This window comes from Saccopteryx bilineata, chromosome 3 (genome assembly GCF_036850765.1).
Source record: "Saccopteryx bilineata isolate mSacBil1 chromosome 3, mSacBil1_pri_phased_curated, whole genome shotgun sequence".
Classification (NCBI taxonomy): domain Eukaryota; kingdom Metazoa; phylum Chordata; class Mammalia; order Chiroptera; family Emballonuridae; genus Saccopteryx; species Saccopteryx bilineata.
The window spans coordinates 5,631,088-5,652,257 of record NC_089492.1 but is presented as its reverse complement, the minus strand read 5'-3'; the positions used below and the strand labels follow the sequence as shown (position 1 = coordinate 5,652,257).

The window sequence follows — 21,170 nt, the reverse complement described above, 5'->3', positions numbered from 1 at the left end:
TGGAAAACAGTTCTGATTTGCTCTCAGTGCCTGACGGGAGAACAGTGTCTCAGACCAGCACCCAACACCGAGGAAAGCGACTGGGCAAACTGGGTTCACAGAACTGAGACTTCTCAGTGAATTCACAAAACCTGCGTGGAGCACCTACTATGTGCCTGACCCTGTTCTCAGCACTTTCAAATATCAACTGATTCGTCCTCATAACCATTCACTGATACAGGTGCTACTACAATCCCATTTTTACAAGTGAGGAAACTGAGGCACAGAGCCGATAAGTAAGTAGCTAAAGGTCACACAGCTCGAGAGACGCCGTCTCCTTAGGTGATGATCTTGACCACTCTGCACAGCAGCCCTACACACGACCTCAGACCAGGGAGTTCTTCAGCAAAAGCAGGGGGGGAGTGGCTTTTACACTGATTTTTGTTTTTGTTTTTCTTTTTCTTTCTTTCTTTCTTTCTTTCTTTCTCTCTCTCTTTTTCTCTCTTTTTTAATTTTTAGAGAGACAAAAAGAGAGACAGAGAGAGGGAAGGAGAGAGACAGACAGGAAGGGAGAGAGATGAGAAGTCTCAAGCTCATGGTTGCAGCACTTTAGTTGTTCGTTGATTGTTTCTCATATGTGCCTTGACTGGGGGGCTCAAGCTGAGCCAGTGACCCCTTTGCTCAAGCCAGGGACCTTGGGATCATGTTGATGATCCCACACTCAAGCTGGCATCCCCGCACTCAAGCTAGTGAGACGGCGCTCAAGCTGGTAACCTCAGGGTTTCGAACCTGGTACTTCAGTGTCCCAGGTTGATGCTCTATCCACTGCACCACCACCAGTCAGGCTACGCTGATTTTCTTTTTCCTGATGACAGGGAGCCACCACTCCTGAGCCTGTCATGGATTTTGTTCCTGCTCAGATGCCAGAAACACTTGCCTCTGTTATTACTACCCTAACCGGATAAAGAAGACATTCCCTTTTCTCTCCCTGGCTGAGCCCAGAAGGGGCGCTGTCCACCCTGCTGGTGCTGATCTGGCCCTGTGCTGCCCCGGCAGGAGAGATGGAGGGAGTTCACTGCGCACTGAGCACACAGCCTGCATCTCCGTGCTTGTGACAGGGTGTTGATCAGTGCCACACGGTGTTCTAATCACTGTAACAACTCATTTAATTCTCACAACAACCTTATGTAGTAGGGACAATTTTTCTTCATTTTGAGGATGAGGAATCTGAGATACAAAAGGTTAAGTCCTTAGCCCAAGGACACAGGCTGCCCGCGGACACAGCTGGGGTCTGCGTGCACATGTCCCACGTCTAGAACGCCCCCTCTCAGCCTCGTGCCCAGCCTCCACAGAGGAGCAAAGACACAGGGGGCGCGTCACATTCCATCTAGTGGTCACCACCAGGCAGCACTTAAATTGGGGCTAGCATGAGTGAAGAACCGCGTTTTTATTATTATTATTATTTTACTTCATTGATGTAAATTTCAAAAAAAAATGGAAGGAATTGGAGGTGTTTTCCCATTAAACCCAACTTTGTGGTTTTACAGTTTTGATAGGACCCCATTTGACTTGAGCCGTTGACATTTGCATCTGGCTTGAGAGGTGCTTTTAGGTGCAAAACGCATATTGGAGTTCCAAGACTTGGAAGAAAAAGAACAGGAATGTATACTACCTTATTAATATTTCAAAATCATTGGTCACATGTTGAATGCTATTCTGAATATGTAGGGTGACATAAACTATCTTGTTAAGGCGAATTCACCTGCCACTCTCCCCCTTGTTAAAGTGGCTACTAGATAGTTTAAGATTACATGTGGCTCATTCTACTCCGTGCCCGCTGAGTGCCCGGCCCTGTACTCGGCACTCAGTGCTAACAACCTCGAAGGGCCTGTGTGAGGTCCCTCCTTCATTTACGTTACCAGAGGGCAAAGAGAGACCAGCAGGGGCTACTTGGCCCAAACCTCCCAGCAGGTCAGAGACAGGCCCACGCTGGGTTTGACACCTGCGTCCCAAGCTCAGGGTAGCGTGTCACGCAGAACTGTGCACAGATCATGATGATTTGTGCATCAGAGTGGCTGCAGCATTGCCCACCTGTGACCAGCAAGTGTGTGTGGCCCAGGCAACCGGGAGAGAATGGACTCTCAGGGTGAGTGAGATCTGACAGAGGAAGCTGCAACTCTCTCACGTGCCAGCTGCCAGCTGAGGCTGGACCCGGTCCCTCACAGTTGCCTGGATAGCCCTGGCACCCTACCCCTGCCCCTGTTAACAGCCAGCGTGGGATTGTGAGGTGTTATCTCTCGCCCCAGCATAAATCCAGATGGGTAGTGTGGAGGGCTTGGAGTGCGGGAAGGCTAGTATACATATTATGCAGAACCCAAACAAAGAACTCCATAGCAAGAGCACAGACTGGCAACCAACAGGGAGTCCACCTTTGTTTGCAGAAGAAACATTTTGTCATGGAACTCAGTGGACATAGGCACACAGCTTCCAGGTCACGCCCGTTCTTTGTCTACCACCATGGCTGCTCAGATGACGTCTTCATTGTTGAACTCCAGAATATAACACAAGCGGGCATTTTTCTATGTGACCTGGATGTGCTTCCTTTGGCAGTGGACTTCAAAAAGGTCATCACCCCCTCCCCACCCACGCACCCCTGGGTGGCTGTTGGGACGCCGTAGGTGATGAGTCCTGCAGAACTATTCTGTCTGTGACCCTTCTGCCAGAGCCGGAAGTGTGCGGTCTCGTTGTAAAGCAGGGGTCCCCAAACTTTTTACACAGGGGGCCAGTTCACTGTCCCTCAGACCGTTGGAGGGCCGGACTATAAAAAAAACTATGAACAAATTCCTATGCACACTGCACATCTTATTTTAAAGTAAAAAAACAAAACGGGAACAAATACAATATTTAAAATAAAGAACAAGTAAATTTAAATCAACAAACTGACCAGTATTTCAATGGGAACTATGCTCCTCTCGCTGACCACCTATGAAAGAGGTGCCCCTTCCAGAAGTGCGGCGGGGGCCGGATAAATGGCCTCAGGGGGCCGCATGTGGCCCGCGGGCCATAGTTTGGGGACCCCTGTTGTAAAGCATGCCCCGATGTGGACAGGATTACTCTGTGTGCGCCCCTACGTGGACTGACAAGAGCAAGCCGGAGAGGAGCCGGTTGCGGGTCTCTTGTTGGCTGTGGCAACAATGTTTCACATCCTGACAGCACTGTTGGAACCACAGCCTCCTACAGAACACGTGAGCTCCTGCTGACCGGATGCACTGATGTGGTCCAGCACCGCATCTCACCTTCCCGTCCCGGAGGCAGAGGACGGGGTGGGGTGGGGGCTGCCGCCGCACGGAGGGCGATAATAAAACACATTTCCATGAGACTTCCATCTGGGAACTCAGCGCACTTTTCAGGGTTTCTCAGCAAATTGTTCGCATCTGATCTCAATAAAAAAGGCAGAAAACGACGGCTGTTGGCTCCCCTTTTACAAGCTCGGAAAGGGAGAGTGAAAAAGATTTAGGTTTTAAAAGGATTATCAAGTCAGGCAGTGATGGGGTCAGCCATGGGGTCCCTGTCCCCTCTCCTCCCTGGTTCCTTGTCCCCAGCTGACTGCTCCAGGGTAGCTGGCCAGCCCTGGGCACGTCAGTTCCTAGTTCTCATTTCTATTTACTACTTTCTGGAATGTTCATCTTGGAAACAGAGAAAAGCTGAGCGTAGAGAAACATCCCTCCTTTAAGCTTTCCTTATCCTCTTGCGCTCTCTTCCTATTTTAGCTTTTTTCCCCCTTTCTTTTCTCATTGCCGTGTTCTCCCTCCCTCACATTTTTCCTTCCCTTTTCCCTTCTTTCTTCACCTTTTTTCCTTTTTGTGCTTTCACCCGAGATCAAACTTCACCATCCTCTTTCCTGGAAGGGGAGTTAAAATCCTATGTGAGATTTCCTTTCTGGGGAGACCAGGTCCAACCCAAGTGGTTATCAGTCTGACTCAACATGATCTTTTGGGGGCATGCGCTTCCATACTTGGCCACGAGGGGGTGTGTGCGTAATATCTGTGGCTTTATTAGCTGCTCATACTGGAGGGCTCCCCTCCTGGTGAAGGAGGCGGCCAGAGGGCCTGGAGTTTAAATCTGCCAAATAAAGAGAGGGGACAGACTTGTAGGGAACATGGATACAGAAAAAGGGACAGGTGTCTTCAGGTATGTGAATGACTGGGCTGAAAGGTCGGATTTCACCCATCGTTAGACACAGGTGGAGTGTGTGTGTGTGTGTGTGTGTGTGTGTGTGTGTGTGCGCGCGCGCACACTCGCAATTGTCTAATTCCTACCTTTGGGTCAGTTAAATGTTCTGAGCAACAGTTTCTTCACCTCTGGAAACAGGTGACTTGTGAGCCGATCTCCGTGGTTCCTTCCAGCTGCATTTTGTAGGACGCAGGAGTCGTGGGCAGGTGGGTTGAGTGTAACGGAGGAGAACTACTAACAGGCCTGCCGGCCCTGGGCAGGGTCCCCCGGGTCCTCCTCCAGGGGGTAAGCCTTTATAGTCACACTCCAGGTTTGAAAATACACTTCCTGCTGGAACGAGAGGGCTCAGGAATGGGAGGGAACAGCCTCGGAGCTTCTCTCCCTGACACGGGAATGACTGATGTCCAGGTGAGGCTGTGCCATCCTTTGGTGCTTGTCTTACATGACACACTCATTTGTCTCAGGCAGCTGGGAAGCAGGGCTGTTAGGAGACCACCGCTCGGGAGAAATGGACTGGAATGGGTGTCGAGTGCTTGCCGTGAACCAACAGCCTGACCATCGTGGAAGCAGAGGGGTGCCCAGGTGCCCGGAACCCGATGGATCAGGTGTGAAAAGGGGCACAAACAATGCCAGTGGAGGGAGGGGAATGTCAAATGCTTTAAATGCGGTCCTCTAGTGCCTAAGAACGAGCTAAATGCCTCAGTTTAAACCGTGCAACGACCGTGGGTAGGAAGTAGTCCTTTCCCTGTGCTCAGAGACATCAGCGGGCTCAAGGTCGCACGCTAGTGAGCAGGAAAGCCGTGGCCACACCGAGGTCTCTCTGGCCCGAGTCCAGAGTCCAGGTGGATTGAGACTTCACCACCCAGGGCACTGCAGGGTCTGGGGAACCGGCCTGGGGCTCACCTTTCCTTTGGGAAGAAAGGGCTCACCTTTCTAATCAAAAGGAAGAGGAAGTTTGTGGTATACAGAGCAATCTCGTACACAGGTGACAGCTGCCTCAGGGACACACCTTCACCCGTGTGAATCCGTGGATGACATTCGGTCTGACCTCCTCAGTCGGTGTCTTCACTTCCTTCTGTCCCCACGGGTGGGGATTCTGACTGCCGTGGTTGTGCTCGGCCGGGGCTGCAGGGACTGCTGTGGGGGCACCACGGTTCCCGAGAAGGGCAGTGACGCTCGGTGAGGCTGGTTTGGGAGGTGCCCCCCCCCCGCCCCATCTCTGGGCTGAGAGTGGAATCCCTGAGCCAGGGACCTGAGGAGAAAGGGCAGTCAGTTTCTTAGTGTAGGGCAGGGTCTCCAGGCCAGGGCAGGGTCTCCAGGCCAGGGCAGGGTCTCCAGGCCAGGGCAGACGGCCGCCCTGGCTGGCGTGGCTTTGGAGAAGCCTGCTTTGCCCGTGGCCAGTCCCGTGTATCCAGAGCAGGCCCTGCGTGTGGTCTGCGGTTTGGGAGAGCTGGGCTGGGCCGGCAGGACCGTGGGCCTGAGCTCAGGGGACCTGAGTGGGAGGCCTAGTTGCAGCTGCTTGCAGACAAATGACCACCTTCCTCCAACCCGATGTTCTCATCTTCAGAGGGATCGGAGGGTTGGTGCCCACAGGACGGCCGTCTCAGGAGGACCAGCAGGAAGGCGGGGAGGGGCCCCCCTCCTGACCCCCAGCCAGCAGTTCAGCCAGGTGGGTGGGCGGGGACGATTTCCTGAGCATCTCACAGATGCATTCATCTTCTTCCTCCCTGGAGGGTCCCACAAGGGCACTCCCAGGGCTGGGCACCTGCCCTCTTGGAAGGTTCTGTGAGAAGGAGGGTCGGAGCAGAAGATTCAGTGTCCCTGCCGGCGGCTCCGTGGTGTACAGCCCTCCCCACCAGCTGCTGGTTGACACCCCTGCCAACTGCTCAGATGGGGTGGGGGTAGGGGGAGGAATGAGGGGGGGTAGGAGGGGATGGAGCCAGGCAGGAGCGTCACAGACCGCTACCTGGGAGGACAGAACGGGAGGACTGAGATGGGGTTTAGCGTCTGTAGGCTTGCGGCCCCGTACTGACAGCTGCAGGGCTTGGGCATAGCGTCAAACTGCTCTGAGCCTCGGTTTCCTCCCTGGTAAGTGGCACGGAATAGTATCCTCCCTACAGGGTGTGGACAGAACTGAAAACAGTGAATGCCAGGCTGCTGGCTCTGCACCTGGCGCTTAGTACATGCTCAATAAAAGCAGCGGCTCCCACCCAAGGTGCAGACTGTCCCTGGGACAGAAGGTCGGCTGGAAAGGAGAATGAAAGAACAAGTGATGAGGGGCAGCTGAGCCTCTGGTCCCCAGTCCCCACTCCTGGGGCTTGTCCTCGTCCCAGACACTGTCCTTCTCCCTGCCTCCCTTTGCAAGCGGCGGTCGGGGGCTCCAGCCCTAGAGTGTGAGTCCCGTGATGGAGAAACGGGGGAGCATGCCATTCCTGTTACAGGAGAGAACACCCCCCTTGGGTGCTGCCCGCTGCCCTCCAGGACAGCGCGGGGTGAGGGAGGGTCAGGGAGGGGCTGGGGTCACAGCCCTTCGGGTCGCTGTCCCAGCAGCCCCACTCAGGACCCCCAGGTCAGAAACGGAGCAGTCTTGTTGCAGGCCCTTCGCTCAGTCTGCCGGGCAATGCAGAGCACCCAGCAGTGAGGACTACACAGGGTGGGAGCTACAGCTGAGGGGAAGGAGAGGTTTGGGAGACCTAGAGAGCAGCCATGCAGGGGGACTCAACAAAGATGGCCAGGCATGTCCTATGTCCTGCAGAGTGACGGGGGTGTCCTTATGAGTTCACATGTTCAACCTTCACAACTCTCTTAGGAAATGGGTTCTGTTATGTCTGCATGTTACTGACGACGAAACAGGCATAGAGAGGTAACTTCTCCCGGATACTCAGCCGTCATTCCACATCCAGACTGTGGTTCCGGGGTCCACGCATTTTCTTTCTCATTTGACTGCCTCTTGCAAGTTTAGACCAAAGAGCCATAGAGAAAGTTCCTGTTGGGACTCTAGTTGGGCAGCTTAGGTGGGAGCCAGGTCAGTCTAAGGTGGAGCAGGGGGTGGGGTGCTGGAGAGTGGGGGCAGGAGGAGGCTGAGGGCTGGGAGCCAGAGCAGCTTAGAGCTCCTGGACTTCCACTCTGCATCTGTGATCCGGGGGTTGCATCCTGAGTGCAGGGGGTGTCTGGGAGGCTGGGAGGAAGAGTCAGCCCCAGACAGCTGCCCAGAGGAGGGGCATGCCACTGCTTTATTCTTTCAGCAGACATTCCTGGTGCCCCCACACCTGCCCCACGGCACCAGGTGCTGGGGACTCTCTCCCCCAAAACAAAACTTAGTTCTGCCCATGAGATGCCCATAGTCCGATGAAAACAGAATTACAGCCTTGTGTGAACAATGGGGTGGGGGTGGGGGGGCGCACAGAGCAGTGATACACTTTGCACCAGGGGAGGGAGGAGGGGTCTTGGAAGGCTGCTCAGGGAAGGTGACATTGAGGCCAGGACATGATGTGGAGCTTTGGCGGGGGAGGCAGGACAGAAGGGAGTCCTTGGCCTGCTGGGATGGTTACTCCTCCAGCTCCAGAAATCGCAAACGGCTAGGGGAGGGTCGGCCTGGGAGGGTTGGCCGGGGCGGAGGGGCACAGAGGACATCAGCATCCATGTGCATCCAGGGGGCCCTCTTCGCGAGGGGGCCGGTTCCAGCGCGCTCCCTCCCTCCTCGTCCAGGCGGGCCGGCTGACGGGCGAAGGGCTTGACAACCCGCTGGCAACTCGGCTGACAAAGACGCCCTGAAGGGCACGGGCTTTTACGTAACCGACCTCCGCACCAAGGGTCTGGGGTGGGCGCCCAGAGCGCGGCGCCGAGAAAGGACAGCGCGCCGCCTTGTTTCCTTGCAAATAGGAGGGGACAGCAGAGCGAAATAAGTTAGGCAAGTCCTGGGAGCCGGTGGCCTTTCCCCCGAGCGCTCAGGGGTGAGCCCGGGCCCCGCTCGCCGTCCGCTCTGCCGCCCCGGCCCCTGATCCCGGGGCCGAGCGCGCAGCCATCCCCCGCGCCCACCCCTCCCCCCGGGATTGCTCGCTGGGTGACCTTGGAGCGGCCCCTTGACCTCTCCGGGCCTCAGTTTCTCGGCCTCTGCGTCTGGCAACACTGTATCAGCCCCGTGGGGCGCCCCCAGGGCCGGAGGAGCGCGCAGAGCAGGCGGGAGGCGCCCGGGACACCCCTCCCCGCGGGCGGGCAGCACGGCCAGCGCCGCCCCACCCGGCGACGGCGGAGCAGCGGGGCGCGGACCCCCGGGCGCGGGGCGGGGCGCAGCGCGCAGGCGCGGCGGGGCGGGGCCGGGGGCGGGGCGGGCGCTCGGCGCGGCGGCTCAGAGCGCGGGGCGGCGCGCGGGGTGCGGGTCGCGGCTGCTGGGGCTCGTCCGGGACCGCCCGAGGCTCGCCGCCCGCTCGCCCGCTCGCCCCGCTCGCCCCGCTCGCCCGCTCGCCCCGGGGCCCCTCTGGCCGCCTCGGCCCGCGCCCGCTCCCGCTCCCCCTGCGCCCGGTGCGGGGACGCGGGGACGCGTCCGGGAATAGCGGCTGCCGGCGCGGGGCGCGCAGTGGGCGGCCACCCCCGGGGACCGGGGCTGCGCGGCCAGTTCCCGCCCCGTGCCGCCGCCGCCGCCGGGCCGCCTGCCCGGCTTGGCTCGGCCGCGGCGTCCGGCCCGGGGTCCGCGCCGCTGGGGCGCGGGCGCGGTCGGGGGTTGCGGGGCCGTTGCTGCCCGCCCGCCGCGAGTCCGCGTCCCGGGCCCCGGCGGCCGGCGAGCATGGAGGAGAAGTACCTGCCGGAGCTGATGGCGGAGAAGGACTCCCTGGACCCCTCGTTCACGCACGCTCTGCGGCTGGTGAACCAAGGTGAGGGCGCTCTCCGCCGGCCCCGGGGGCCGGGGGCTCAGGGACGGGGGAGGGTCGGGGCCGAGTAAGGACGCAGGGCGGTCCGGGGGAGCCGGCTGGACACAGACCCCGGGGAGACTGGGGGAGCCCGGGAAGCAGTCTGGGGGCATTGGGCGGGGGATTGGGAGAACACGGGACAGCTGGGGAGAGCCGAGCTGTGTATTCGGGAGACTCGTGACGGAAGGGGGAAGGCTGGGCGGTCGGCCGAGACGGGAAGGCAGCCCGTGGGGACCCGGAGGATACTCAGGGGAAACTTGTGGGTGAGGACAGAGAGCGTCTGGGGGCTTTGTCGCGGCGGGGGTTGAATGATCTCATTGGAGAGGAGGGTGTTGCGGGCTCGGGGACCAGGGTTTTTGGTTCTCCTGAGCAACTGGAGAAAGAGCTGGAAGAAAATGGAAGGATTTGAGGGGATGGATGCAGAAGAGGTGAAGGGAACAGGTGCTTGGATTGTTAGCGAAGTTTGAAGACCTTGGAGGAGGTTTGGAGGCAGACCCCATGCACCTCAGAGAAGGACCCAGTGGTCCTAGTGGCAGAGCCCAGTTTCCTTTCTCAGCCTGTGTTTGTCCCACGTCTGGGCAGGCTCTGCCCTTCCTGGGGGCGAGCGAGTCCTGAGCAGCCTCGAGGCTGGCTCTTGGCAGGGGCAGGAGGGGAGAAGGGGCTGCCACAAGAGCCCCTCGTGGCTCGCCTTGCCTCGTTTCAGGAAGAGCTGGGTGGGTGACCCTCATTGGTGGCTGCCTCAGGGTTCAGAACCCTGACCGAGGAGTCTTAGCTGCCCATGCCATTTTAGCACTACTCCAGCCAGCTGAGGGCGTGAGCAGCCCTGGGAGGCACAGGACAGGGCACAGGGGCGTAGGGAGGCGTGCCCACCCAGGCCAGCATCCCCTGGCGCTTGCCTCCTCCGGCTTCCCCAGGAAGCTTCTGGGATGGAAGGTAAAAATTTAAGCCTTCCTTCTCCAGAGCGGTTTTCTGCTCCTCCTGTGTCTGGAATACATGTTTCAGATAAAGACGGGTTTGGAGTCCGCGTATCCTCTGGGTGGTGGCAGAGGCATTATCCAGTCCGATCCGTTACCTTTTGCACAGGATCACTCTGCAGCGACAGTCGGTAGTTCCCGAGACAAATCTGGTTGGCTGGTCTCGATGCTGGCTCCGGTTCCTTCATTGCTGAAAGTGGAAGATGAGGCAGACATATTCTATTTGTATGTAGATATCTATATTTTGAAACAGGGACCTCCGGTGTTTGCCTAATGCAACCAGTTTTTCAGAGTGGCGTGTGTGTGTGTGTGTGTGTGTGTGTGTGTGTGTGTACTGATGGTGGTGGCAGAGCCTCTTCAAGAATTGAAGCGCATTTGAATTGTTGAACAAGAATCGTGGACAGAGCTCTCCCAGGTTATTTTCATTTTAGGCTCATTTTGATCCCTTTAATGAAACAGGCTTGTGAGGAAGCAGTAGGCGTGCTTTCCTCAATGAGGGAAAAGGAATTTAAGTTTTATTCCCGGCTCTTCTGAACAGCTCTCCAGCTAGGACTGCACCCCTTGCCCTTCTTGGTCTGCATGTCTTTTTGTCTTCAGCTGGGCTGTCATCTCTGCGAAAGAAATGTCTTTGAACGTTGTGTGACTTCCGTGGCGTTAGAAGTATCTGGACTTTGGGACCCAGTGAATTTTTCTGAATAGGGAAGCTGAATTGGAGTTGTGTTGTATGCGGTTAAGGAAACAGTTTAACTAAAAGTTTAATGTGTTATTTTAAAAGTCACAATTACTCTTCTGTGCTGTGTTCCTATGATATTGTGTTGCTAATACAGTCAAAGTTCTTTTTGGTTTCTATGTTTTGTACCAGTGTTAATGGCTTTCAATTACTGTACTTGAAACAGATATTTGTCAATGTTGCCGTTTAGTGTTGTTGTTTTTTAATGTTAAATCTGATTATCTGACTTTTCTATTAAAAACATCATGTTTGTGAGGAGTGACATGTCTCGCATTAAACAGTTATGTGAAGGAAGGAAAGAGCTACTTGTATGCTCTTAAAACTGTTAAGTTAGGTTATTTCAGACTGAAAGGGTTTTCCCTTAAATCATAAGCTGATATCCAGCATGCAAAGCCCTGTCATTTAAAATATTAATTATGCTGTTATGTAACTCTAAAATTACCAGTGCATTTCCAGAAATGTCTTAAATCTGAATTCAAATGGTTGTTAGGAAGCTTTGATTTTAAATCTGATAACTATCTTATTGGCTAGAGGGAAGCATTTTTTTTTTTTAATTCTTATTTGGTTGGCTACATTTTAAACTATTTGCCTCTAAGGGAAACTATTTTTTTCCAGCAGTTATTCTGAATCTCGATACTGGGATGGGTATTCAGGCACTAACTTGTACAGGGATGGTGGTGGGTCGGCAGTGCACATCTGCGGACTGGCATGTAGTGGCTGTCACTAATGGTGAACATCCCCACATGCTAACACTGCCTCGTGTTTGCATGGTCCTTCACAGTTTCCGAGGCTCTCCGGCTCCTGCGATCTGGTTCAGCTCTCACCCTCGCACCCTTGGGAGGCTGACATTGATGTCTCCATCTTCCAGGAGCGGGAGCGGAGGGCCCGGTTCTGCAAGCTTGCAGGCAGCTGAGACAGATTTAATTTGAACCCAGCTCTCCTGTCTCTTAAGCACGTTGTTCTTGCTACTCCTGCCTTCCGGAAAAGATAGAGCCAACCGCTTTGCAGGTGCTAATTTAAAACCCTGCAGAAATCAACATCACTAATATGCTTGGTTCTGGTTGACTTACCTTGATTTTACAACAACAACAAAAAAGTGTCTTTCGGTGTTTGTCTAGTGGTCTTTTTAGAAGAAGCAAACATTCCCGGGAGACTTGTCCTGCAGGATTTTAATGGTCTGGCCAGGAGGCTCTTTTGAATTCAGGTCCTCCTGAAACCACTGTATGACTTCAGTGATCAACACGTTATGATAATGGAACAGTTTATAAATGAGGGGTTGTCACTTTAAGAAAAAATTAAGGCTTTGTTAGTGCGGATCAGTGTTCTAGCTAGCTGAATTATTACTATTTTCTTGTCACTAATAATCTTGAAGGAAAAACTTGAGCCGGGAGCACAGCAGGGGGCAGGCTCCCCAGCTGACCTAGGCCGGCTTTCCCACTTTCTGCGAGCTGGTGTGGTCTGGTGGCCTCAGTTGCTGACTTTGATCTTTATTCTCTCGGGATAATTAGTTCTCCCCCCCCCCCCAATATCGCATACTTTTGTTCCTTGACCAAAAGTAACGGGTCATGTTTACTTGATGGCAAACCAAATCAAAGAAGATTGGCTTTGCTGTTCTCACCCCCACCCCACCTCCCTCTCCCCCACCCAAGCACACCATGCTCATAGCATTGACAGTGCACTTTTTTGCCAAGAAGGTTAATTGGAGATGAAAGTACTGTTTCATGTTTTATATTATATTTGCTAGTAGTGGATGTGCTGACTCTGACCAAAAGCCGTCTCCAGAAATGTCTTACGCAGTATAATTTAATCCGGCGCTCCGGTTTTGCTTTGGATGGTTTTCAATACAAGCCGAGTAACCATTCAATAGGATTACGGGACCCTGTATTTTTCATTATCTGATATGATATACGGATTGGTGGCTGACCCACCGCCAAGTTACGTTTAGTGGTCGGTTACGAGAGGAAGTGGGACGGAGGGGGCGAGGGAAAGGCCGTCTGCGTCCAGGTTGATCGCGTTCATTGTTGGCATTCTGAAATAATTATTCAGGTCGCCTCAATCTCTCTGCTTTTAGGACTCAGTACTACTCAGGGTTTGCGTGAGGGGTTCCAGTGGATACAGTGAGGACCGCCACTGGGTACATCTCTCTTGTGACAAAACCCAGTGGTTAAAGTTTAATTTTTGAAGACCCCTCCTGGAGAATATTTTTGATTTGCTCGGATGTCATCAGGCGTGTGAAGTAAGAGAGAAAAGTGAGAATGAAAATTGCAGAATTATATTTAGATGACACTCTGCTTCACCCAGAGGAGGAAGTGATCAGTTAGTGTTTAATTGCATTTCTTAGGATTTTCAGTTTTTGTTTTGGGTGGAGAATGGATGTGATGACTCACATTTTTAGAGAATTCATTTCTTTTTTTAAATTCTTTTATTTATTGATTTTAGAGAGAGAGAGAGAAAGCGAGACAGAGAGAGTGACATCATTTTTTTTTTGTTCTACCTATCTGTGCATTCATTGGTTGATTCCCGTTTGTGCCCTGACCAGGGATTAAACCCACAACCTTGGTGTGACGAAACGGCGCTCTAACCAGCTGAATTACCTGGTCTGGGCAAGAAGCCTTCTCTGAATATTCTTTAGTGTGTTACAACCCAGAGCGACCCAATGATTGTGAGTGACGGCGTCTTGGGATCTGGACATTAGTGACAAGTTTTTGGAGACCCTACCATGCTGGTCCTCGACTAGGCAGAGAAAGTCACGGTTTCGGTTTCTGCTCCGGAGAGCCTTGTGCCTGCGCGTGCGCTAGTTTGAGAGTGAGTGTTAAGTTCAGAGGTGGCCTCTGCTTTCCTAAGGACTGTCTTCTTAGTCGTTGAATTATCTTGTTGCAATGCTTAGTGACCAGGTGGTTTAGGTTCAGCTAAGTCAGCCCAGGGATGTTTGCAAGCCACCTCCCCGTGCCCCTCCTCTAGTGATGCCGGTACCGGTAACAGCCCAGAAATGTTGAGGTGACCCGCCTGGTTTTTCAGTTGTAGAAACCGAGACGCCAGGACCTGAAGTGACTTACCCAGGGTGACACTCTTACAAAGTGTGCGAGGGAACGTTCAAGCCATTGTTCTTTGATCTCACCAAGCTGGCCCTCAGAAGTGCCAGGGTCACCCCATGATGGGACAGGCAGTTAGTACGGAGGAGATGAAAACGGGGCATCGCACCGTGTTTGTTTTCTTCTCTCTAACCTGTGCTGGAATTGGGACATAAACTGTAAAGCAGGCGTCCCCAAACTACGGCTTTCTGGCTGCATGCGGCCCCCTGAGGCCATTTATCCGGCCCCCGCCGCACTTCCAGAAGGGGCACCTCTCTCATTGTTGCTCAGTGAGAGGAGCACTGTGTGTGGCGGCCCTCCAACGGTCTGAGGGACAGTGAACTGGCCCCCTGTGTAAAAAGTTTGGGGACCCCTGCTGTAAAGCATCCTTTTTATATGTAACCCTTCCAACTTCCTCCCTGGGGCATCTCCTCTGACCACTTCCCTCCTCCCAGACGGGTAGGCGGCCCGTTTTCTGGCCCCCTCGGGCCGCAAGTGCTTTGCTCTGCTGGTGTGATGCTCGTCACTCTGTCACTGGGACCTCTTGTCCCCTGGAGGAGAGTGAGCTTCTGGGAGCAGGGCCTGGTCTTACCTCTCGGTGTCCTCAGCCCCCGACATCGGTCTTGGTCCCTGACCCCTTCGACTGCGGTCTTCCACGCCCACCTTCCTTTCGGGGCGATGTTTGAATCACCCTCTAGGAAGAAGGGTCAGTGTACGTGGGGTTCAGTGGTCACGCGCGAGCTTGGCTCACTAGGGAGTTAGAGCGCCCACGCTGGGGGCGGCAGGAAGTATCTATTGCTCCTCCGCGCAGAGAGAGGCAGGGCCCGAGGGAACAGCGGAGTGAAACAGGCTGGGGGCCATCCCTGCCCTGGAAATGCAGTGAACATTAGGGACTCTTCCCGGGGGGCAGGCAGATAGATGTTGCCAGGTCTGCTTCGAATCAGGTGTTCATGGGCTTTTATTCTTTCTGGAGGAGATTCTTCTAATACAATGAGCTCGCCTTCCTCAACCCCCTCATGAGGCTTCTTATAACAGATACGTCTCAGGTGCCACACAGACACCCAAAGCTGGAGGGCGCAGTGGAGAGAGTGGCTTGCGTCATCACGCGACCCTGTTGCTTGTTGTCACCCTCTCCCACAAGTAGGTGTTTCGTAGCATCGGGGATAATGATTATAACAAAAGCTGCCAAATTCAGGGCCTCTTTTCTGTGTCAGGTGCTTCCTGTGCATTATGCCTGATCCCATGTGACCTGCCAGGTTGGGGGGGGGGTTTCATCCCTGTCTTTACAACAGAGGCGCCTGAGGCTCGGAAATTGAGGGTAATTCGCCCAGTCCAGGCTCACAGCTGTAAGTAGGCAGGCTGAGATTTAACTGAAGCCTGCAGCGTTTTGATAAGATACGCTAAGGAGAGAGAGATGGAGAGGACAGAACTTGATGTTGCTGTTTGTTTTTAAGTAGAAGTTTCATGATAGTCGAAGGCAGTTAGGGATTTCTACTGGTGATGATGAATTTTTAGAAGCGGTTCCCGAAAATGTGATTTACTTTTTTCCAAAGCTAAGCTCTCCAGCCATACTTTTCAGTCTTGAGTAAGCATTCAAGAGAGGGATTTTTAATTATGCATATGTCAGTGGTCAGGCAGGAAATAGGACAACTTGTGGTATGGACGCTTCCTAAGCGAAATTCCCGGTAGAGCCTGTCTCTCCTGAAGGAACCTGTTGGAGGCACAGCCTTTGGGTTTTAATGTCCTGGTTATCACAGAACCAGGTTGAGAGTTGGCTATCAGGGATGTATAGTCAGTTTATGGTATGTTTTAGACATTCTCCATCTTCTAAAAATAGGCTTAGCAAAGAAGAAAAGTGTGTCAGGATCATCCGAGAACGTATTTCCACAGGCAGTGATGTTGGCTCTCTGAAGGGTGTGGGGGTTTGTTTGAATATACTTACCCTGCAGTTTCTAATAATAGTAGTTAATGTTTATCAAGAGCTTTTTCTGGGTTAGATGCTTTAGGTACATTATTTCATTTAATTCTCCTCATAGCTTTAAAAGAGTAAGTAAAAACAGAGGCATGGAAGCGTGGAAAAGACTGACAGCTCTCGGAGGGGAGGGAGTTGTGGGGGACTGGTTGAAAGAAGGGGAAGTATTTAAATATGTATATGTGTGTGTGTGTGTGTGTGTGTGTGTGTGTGTATATATATATATATATATCACCTAGACACAGCAGTGTGGTGTTGGCCACGGGGCAGGGGTTTATGCTGGGTGGGGGCGGGCAGAGGTGGGGACAATGGGGACAGAAAGAGACATCGCTGGGGTGGGCAGATGGTGGTTTGTTGTGTTGTGCCCTTGAGATCTGTATGGTTTTGTGAACCAACGTCATCCCAATAAATTCAATAAAAGAGTTTAAAAAAATTAAAAGAGTGAATCATTTTACCTTATTTTACAGATGAGAGAACAGAAGGCAGGAAGGTCAAATAATTTCCCTAAGGTCAGGCAGCTAATAAGTGGTATACCAGGGTTCGGATTCGTATCCTCCCACCGCCAGGGGGCACTGTAGAGTTCACCTGTGAGCGGCAGGTGGAGGAGCCTTCCCTGAGGCTGGGTTTTCCTGTGGGACTCCTTTGGGAAATTCTCTATCATGGTATTGGAAAGGTGCCCTGTGAGCAGGGCAGAGTGTACCACACTGAGGGGCATTTTTGTGGGCAACAGCCGTATTTAACAGGAGAAGAGCTGGTGCAGTAAGGGCCCTGCGATTATGGGTGGTGACAACTTTCTAGTCGGTAGCTCTGTACAGCGTCATTCCATGGAGCCTCAGTGTCCCTTGGATCTGTATAGTTGGGGATCTTATACCTCCTTTGTGGGTTGGTTTTAGAGACATGTCCGGAGTCGAACACACAAATAGGGCTTAAGGAACATGACCTGCTCTTTCTACAGAATGGCCCAAGACAGAAAGTGTAGTATTGTCACTTTCCAGACATGAAGTATATCATCATAATCTAATATCTCCAGCCTCCAGTTTCATGTCGGAGGGTAATTTTATGTTATTAGAATGGTGTTGGTTTTCCAATCCTGGAAATAAGGACGGAGAAACGCATTCTTTCGGAAGAAGCCTCTCTCATTAACCTCACGTTCGGAATTAGCAGCGGCTCTGATGGGCTTCTTGATGATGCTATTCCAGGAGGCAGCACCTGAGGCTTCAATGGACAAGCGGGGCTTCCATAGCCAGTTTTATGACGGCACGTCTTAGACACGTCTAGACACTCAGCAGCGTCTGTCCACAAGCACGGGATCTCTTCCTGTGCCTTGCTGAGCGGTACATTTCCATAATTTGTCACCAGCCAGCCCCTGCTGCTATTTTAAGGACTTGACAAAGCTATTCCTGGCACAGTACCGGTGCTCTTCCTTGCGTGGTAAGAGCGTGAGTATGCAAGAGCACCCTTTTTTGGCCTCTCTTGTAGATATAAATCTTCCATTTGGAGTCTCTGTTGGTTCAGCCTCCTGTGGAGAAATTATAATATAATGGGGAGGAGAAGGGGCAGTTTTCATTTCAGGCATTTCTCTCCTCCTCCCTCTCTGTATTTCAGTACTTACGCCATTTGTATGCTGCTCTTCGGCCACTAGATGGCGCCCCACATAGCGAGGTCGCCCTCTTCGTCCACCCTGGTCGCTGCTCCTGAAAACAAGCTTGCATGGCTTTTGATTTTCGGGTGCTGATAGTTATCTCTCATGGCTTGGGTATTTTATCCTGTCTAACAAGGATGTTTTTTTGTTTTGTTTTGTAGTCACCATTTCCTGAGTGCCTGGTGTGTGCCAGGGACTGTGTGGCTGGGCTATGTTTTTCACACCTCGTGCCTTTAGCCCTGGTGACCGCCTTGTGGAGGTGTTTTGTCCTCATTCTGCAGATGAAGAACTAACGGTCACATGGAGATATAACTTGTTCAGGGTCAAGCGGCCAACTTTCAGCTGAGGGCTTCCCTTGCTTGGAAGAAAAAGATGACTCGGAAAGCAGTGAACTGAAGCACTGTTTCTAAGGAGTGTGTTAGGGTAGTCTTTCGTGCCTCCTGGCTGTTGTAAGCTGTTCGTTTTGCTGGGGAACGTGACAGTTCCGACAGTTCCTTGCATTGGCCGTTGTCACTCAAGCGCTTGGATTGGTGTAAGGCGGCAAACGGCAGTTACAAAACGGGTGTGGCCATCCCGCCTTCCCCCTGCTGTCCGTGGCCCGCTGACTAGAGTGGGCTAAGGGATGCGGTCAGCCCCAGGTACAAAAGCTGGGGGAAATTGTGGGCAGGTGCACAATTCTATCGGTGGTCATTTTAGCAGAGCTGAGTGCAGGATCGAGCCCACGGCACCCTAGAAATGGATACTGAGGTTTCTTTCATCCCATTGTTCGTGTATTCCATTCGTCCTTGTGGAGCGTCCGCACTGCTACGTTGAGCTATGTGTTCCGGGCCGGCCGCTTCTCCGAGCCTGTTTTCCTTCATCTGCACGGGGCCGGGACGCCTGCCTCCTCAGTTGTCATTGGGATGAGACGACAGTGATTTGAATCTGTTTTTGTTTTATCCTGTATGGTTTGTTTAGTTTAATATCTATATGATTTCTATTTGTTTACTTTTGCCACACATTTTTAACAATATAGAATACTTACTATATATTTGTTATGTCTAAATAGGAGATTTCATCGCACATGTGTGTTTCTCTCCCTCATATGTTACCTTCTATGTCTGAATTTCATACATGGGCTCTTGGTTGTCAGCCAGGGTGAGGCATTATATGCTGGCTATAGATACTTTTTTTTCTTCTTTTCTAAGTGAGAATAGGGGAGATAGACAGATTCCTGCATGTGCTCCAACTGAGATCCATCCAGCATCCCCCATCTGATGCCAGTGCTCTGCCCATCTTGAGCCATGCTTGCAACCGAACTATTTTTAGCACCTGAGGCGGAAGCTCCCTGTAGCCATCCTCAGCGCCTGGGGCCAATGTGCTCAAATCAATCAAGCCATGGCTGAAGGAGGGGACGAGAGAGAGAAAGAGAGAGAGAGAGAGAGAAAGAGAAAGAGAGGGGAGGGGAAAGGGTAGAGAAGCAGAAAATCATGTCTCCTGTGTGCCCTGACCAGGAATCAACCCCTGGACATCCAGACCTCGGGCCGATGCTCTACCACTAAGCCGACCAACTAAGGCTTATATTTCTTTTTTTTTCTTCTTCTTCTGTATTTTTCTGAAGCCGGAAACGGGGAGAGACAGTCAAACAGACTCCCACATGCACCCGACCGGGATCCACCCAGCACGCCCACCAGGGGGCGACGCTCTGCCCACCAGGGGGCGATGCTCTGCCCCTCCAGGGCATCGCTCTGTTGCAACCAGAGCCACTCTAGCGCTTGGGGCAGAGGCTGAGGAGCCATCCCCAGCGCCCGGGCCATCTTTGCTCCAGTGGAGCCTCGACTGCGGGAGGGGAAGAGAGAGACAGAGAGGAAGGAGAGAGGGAGGGGTGGAGAAGCAGATGGGCGCTTCTCCTGTGTGCCCTGGCCAGGAATTGAACCCGAGACTTCTGCACGCCAGGCCGACGCTCTACCACTGAGCCAACTGGCCAGGGCCGGCTTATATTTCTTAGTGACGGTTTTCTCCTACCACCTGGGGCCTCCTCTGTCCCCTGTTTTCAGTTTGAGTGTCCTCAGGGAAGATAAGCAAAAGCAAAACACTGAGAAAAGCCCCTCTCACCTTTTGTTTACCTGCCCCGTGCATACAGCCACCGCAATCTAAAATTGACATGGAAATAAGAGTGACGATTTGGTGAGAAAGGGTAGCTGAGGACAGTGCTAAGGACGTCACACCTGAGTTCCCATCTCAGCTCTACCACTTCTTTGTGCTTAGACCTTGGATGCATGAACCCCTTTCAGCCTCATCCCCATGTCTGCCACGTGGTGAATAAGAAAGATAAAGCCCCTTGGGTTATTGTAGAGTTTAAATGAAGCATGTAAAGAGTTACTTTGTTTATGCCTGGTGTGTAACAGGGTAGAGGAGATAGCTGCTGCCACCTCCATCATCATCACCACCATAACTGTAACCAGCACCACCACCACCACCACCACCACCATCATCACCGTCACTGTTACCACCATCACCACCACCAACACCATCACCAACACCATCATCACTGTCACTGTCACCACCACCACCACCGTCACCATCACCACCGTCATCACCACCACCACTGTCACCATCACCATCACTACCACTGTCACCATCACTACCATCACCACCACCACTACCATCATCATCACCACCATCACCACCACCATCACCATCACCACCGTCATCATCACCACCATCACCACCACCACCACTGTCACCATCACCACCATCATCACCACCACCACTGTTACCATCACCACCGTCATCACCACCACCACTGTCACCATCACCACCGTCATCACTACCATCACCACCACCACTACCATCACCACCACCACCACCACCACCACCACCATCACCATCATCACCACCACCACACCACCATCATCACCATATTCACCATATTCACCATTTTCACCATCATCATCTTCATTTTTTACCAGGAATTTGTACTCTGGTGGGGCAGTAGCCATGTAGTGAGGATGCTTGTAGGAGTGTGTTAAGCGCTAAGGTAGAAGAATGCCCTGAGGTTGTTGGGGCTCGGGCAATGTCCCCTGGCTTCTCTCAGGACCTGGATGGGCTTTCTTGGGTCTTGTTGAGCAGGGAAGCAGCTGGATGCAGAAACCCCTGTAGTCAGGGGAAGGGACTGCGCAGGGGTGTCTCCTTTGAGCCCTGCTCAGTATTAATTCCAGCCTCCCATGTGTTTCCAACATTTCTTCATGTTCCCACTTATCACGGTGTCTTGTCATCATTTGTTTATCTGTCTTCTCCTTTCTTCCCCCCACTCCCATTCTTAAGACCTTGCTTACTTCTTCCTGGCATTAAAGTACTTATTGGGAAGAAATTTAAGCGTAGCGATGAGTTAAAAGAACAGTGCTAAGAGCCCCTGTGCACCCACTGCTTGGACTCACCCATTGTTAGCCTTTTCCTATATTTGTGTTCCCATTTTCTCTGTGTGTAGATGCGTTTTCACGACTCACTTGATAATAAGGCGGGTCTGTTCTCTCCCTGTCTCTCTGGATACTTAGATGCCTTGGTATATACTTCCAAGAACAAGGTCCTGCTCTTGTATAACTGAAGGTGCAGCGAAACGGGGGAGTTAATGACGGTTCGAGAACTTGTCTGACCCACAGTCCACAGGTGAATCCTGGCCC

At 52.7% G+C, this 21,170-nt stretch overlaps 1 protein-coding gene across 3 annotated transcripts in view; it reads left to right on the top strand.

The window, feature by feature from the left end:
- The first annotated feature begins 8,562 nt into the window (after window positions 1-8,562).
- Window positions 8,563-21,170, top strand: part of KHDRBS3 (KH RNA binding domain containing, signal transduction associated 3) — a 159,738-nt gene continuing 147,130 nt past the window's right edge. For 2 of the 3 annotated variants that reach the window (XR_010730189.1, XM_066265612.1), the window contains exon 1: window positions 8,563-9,083. Coding sequence is in view for 1 of the 3 variants with exons in the window: in XM_066265612.1 (XP_066121709.1) it covers window positions 8,996-9,083 (88 nt within the window). In the remaining 2 variants the exon portion in view is untranslated. Of the gene's footprint in view, window positions 9,084-10,299; window positions 10,319-21,170 lie in introns of those variants that run through there. The other variant, XM_066265614.1, reaches the window with a different exon arrangement.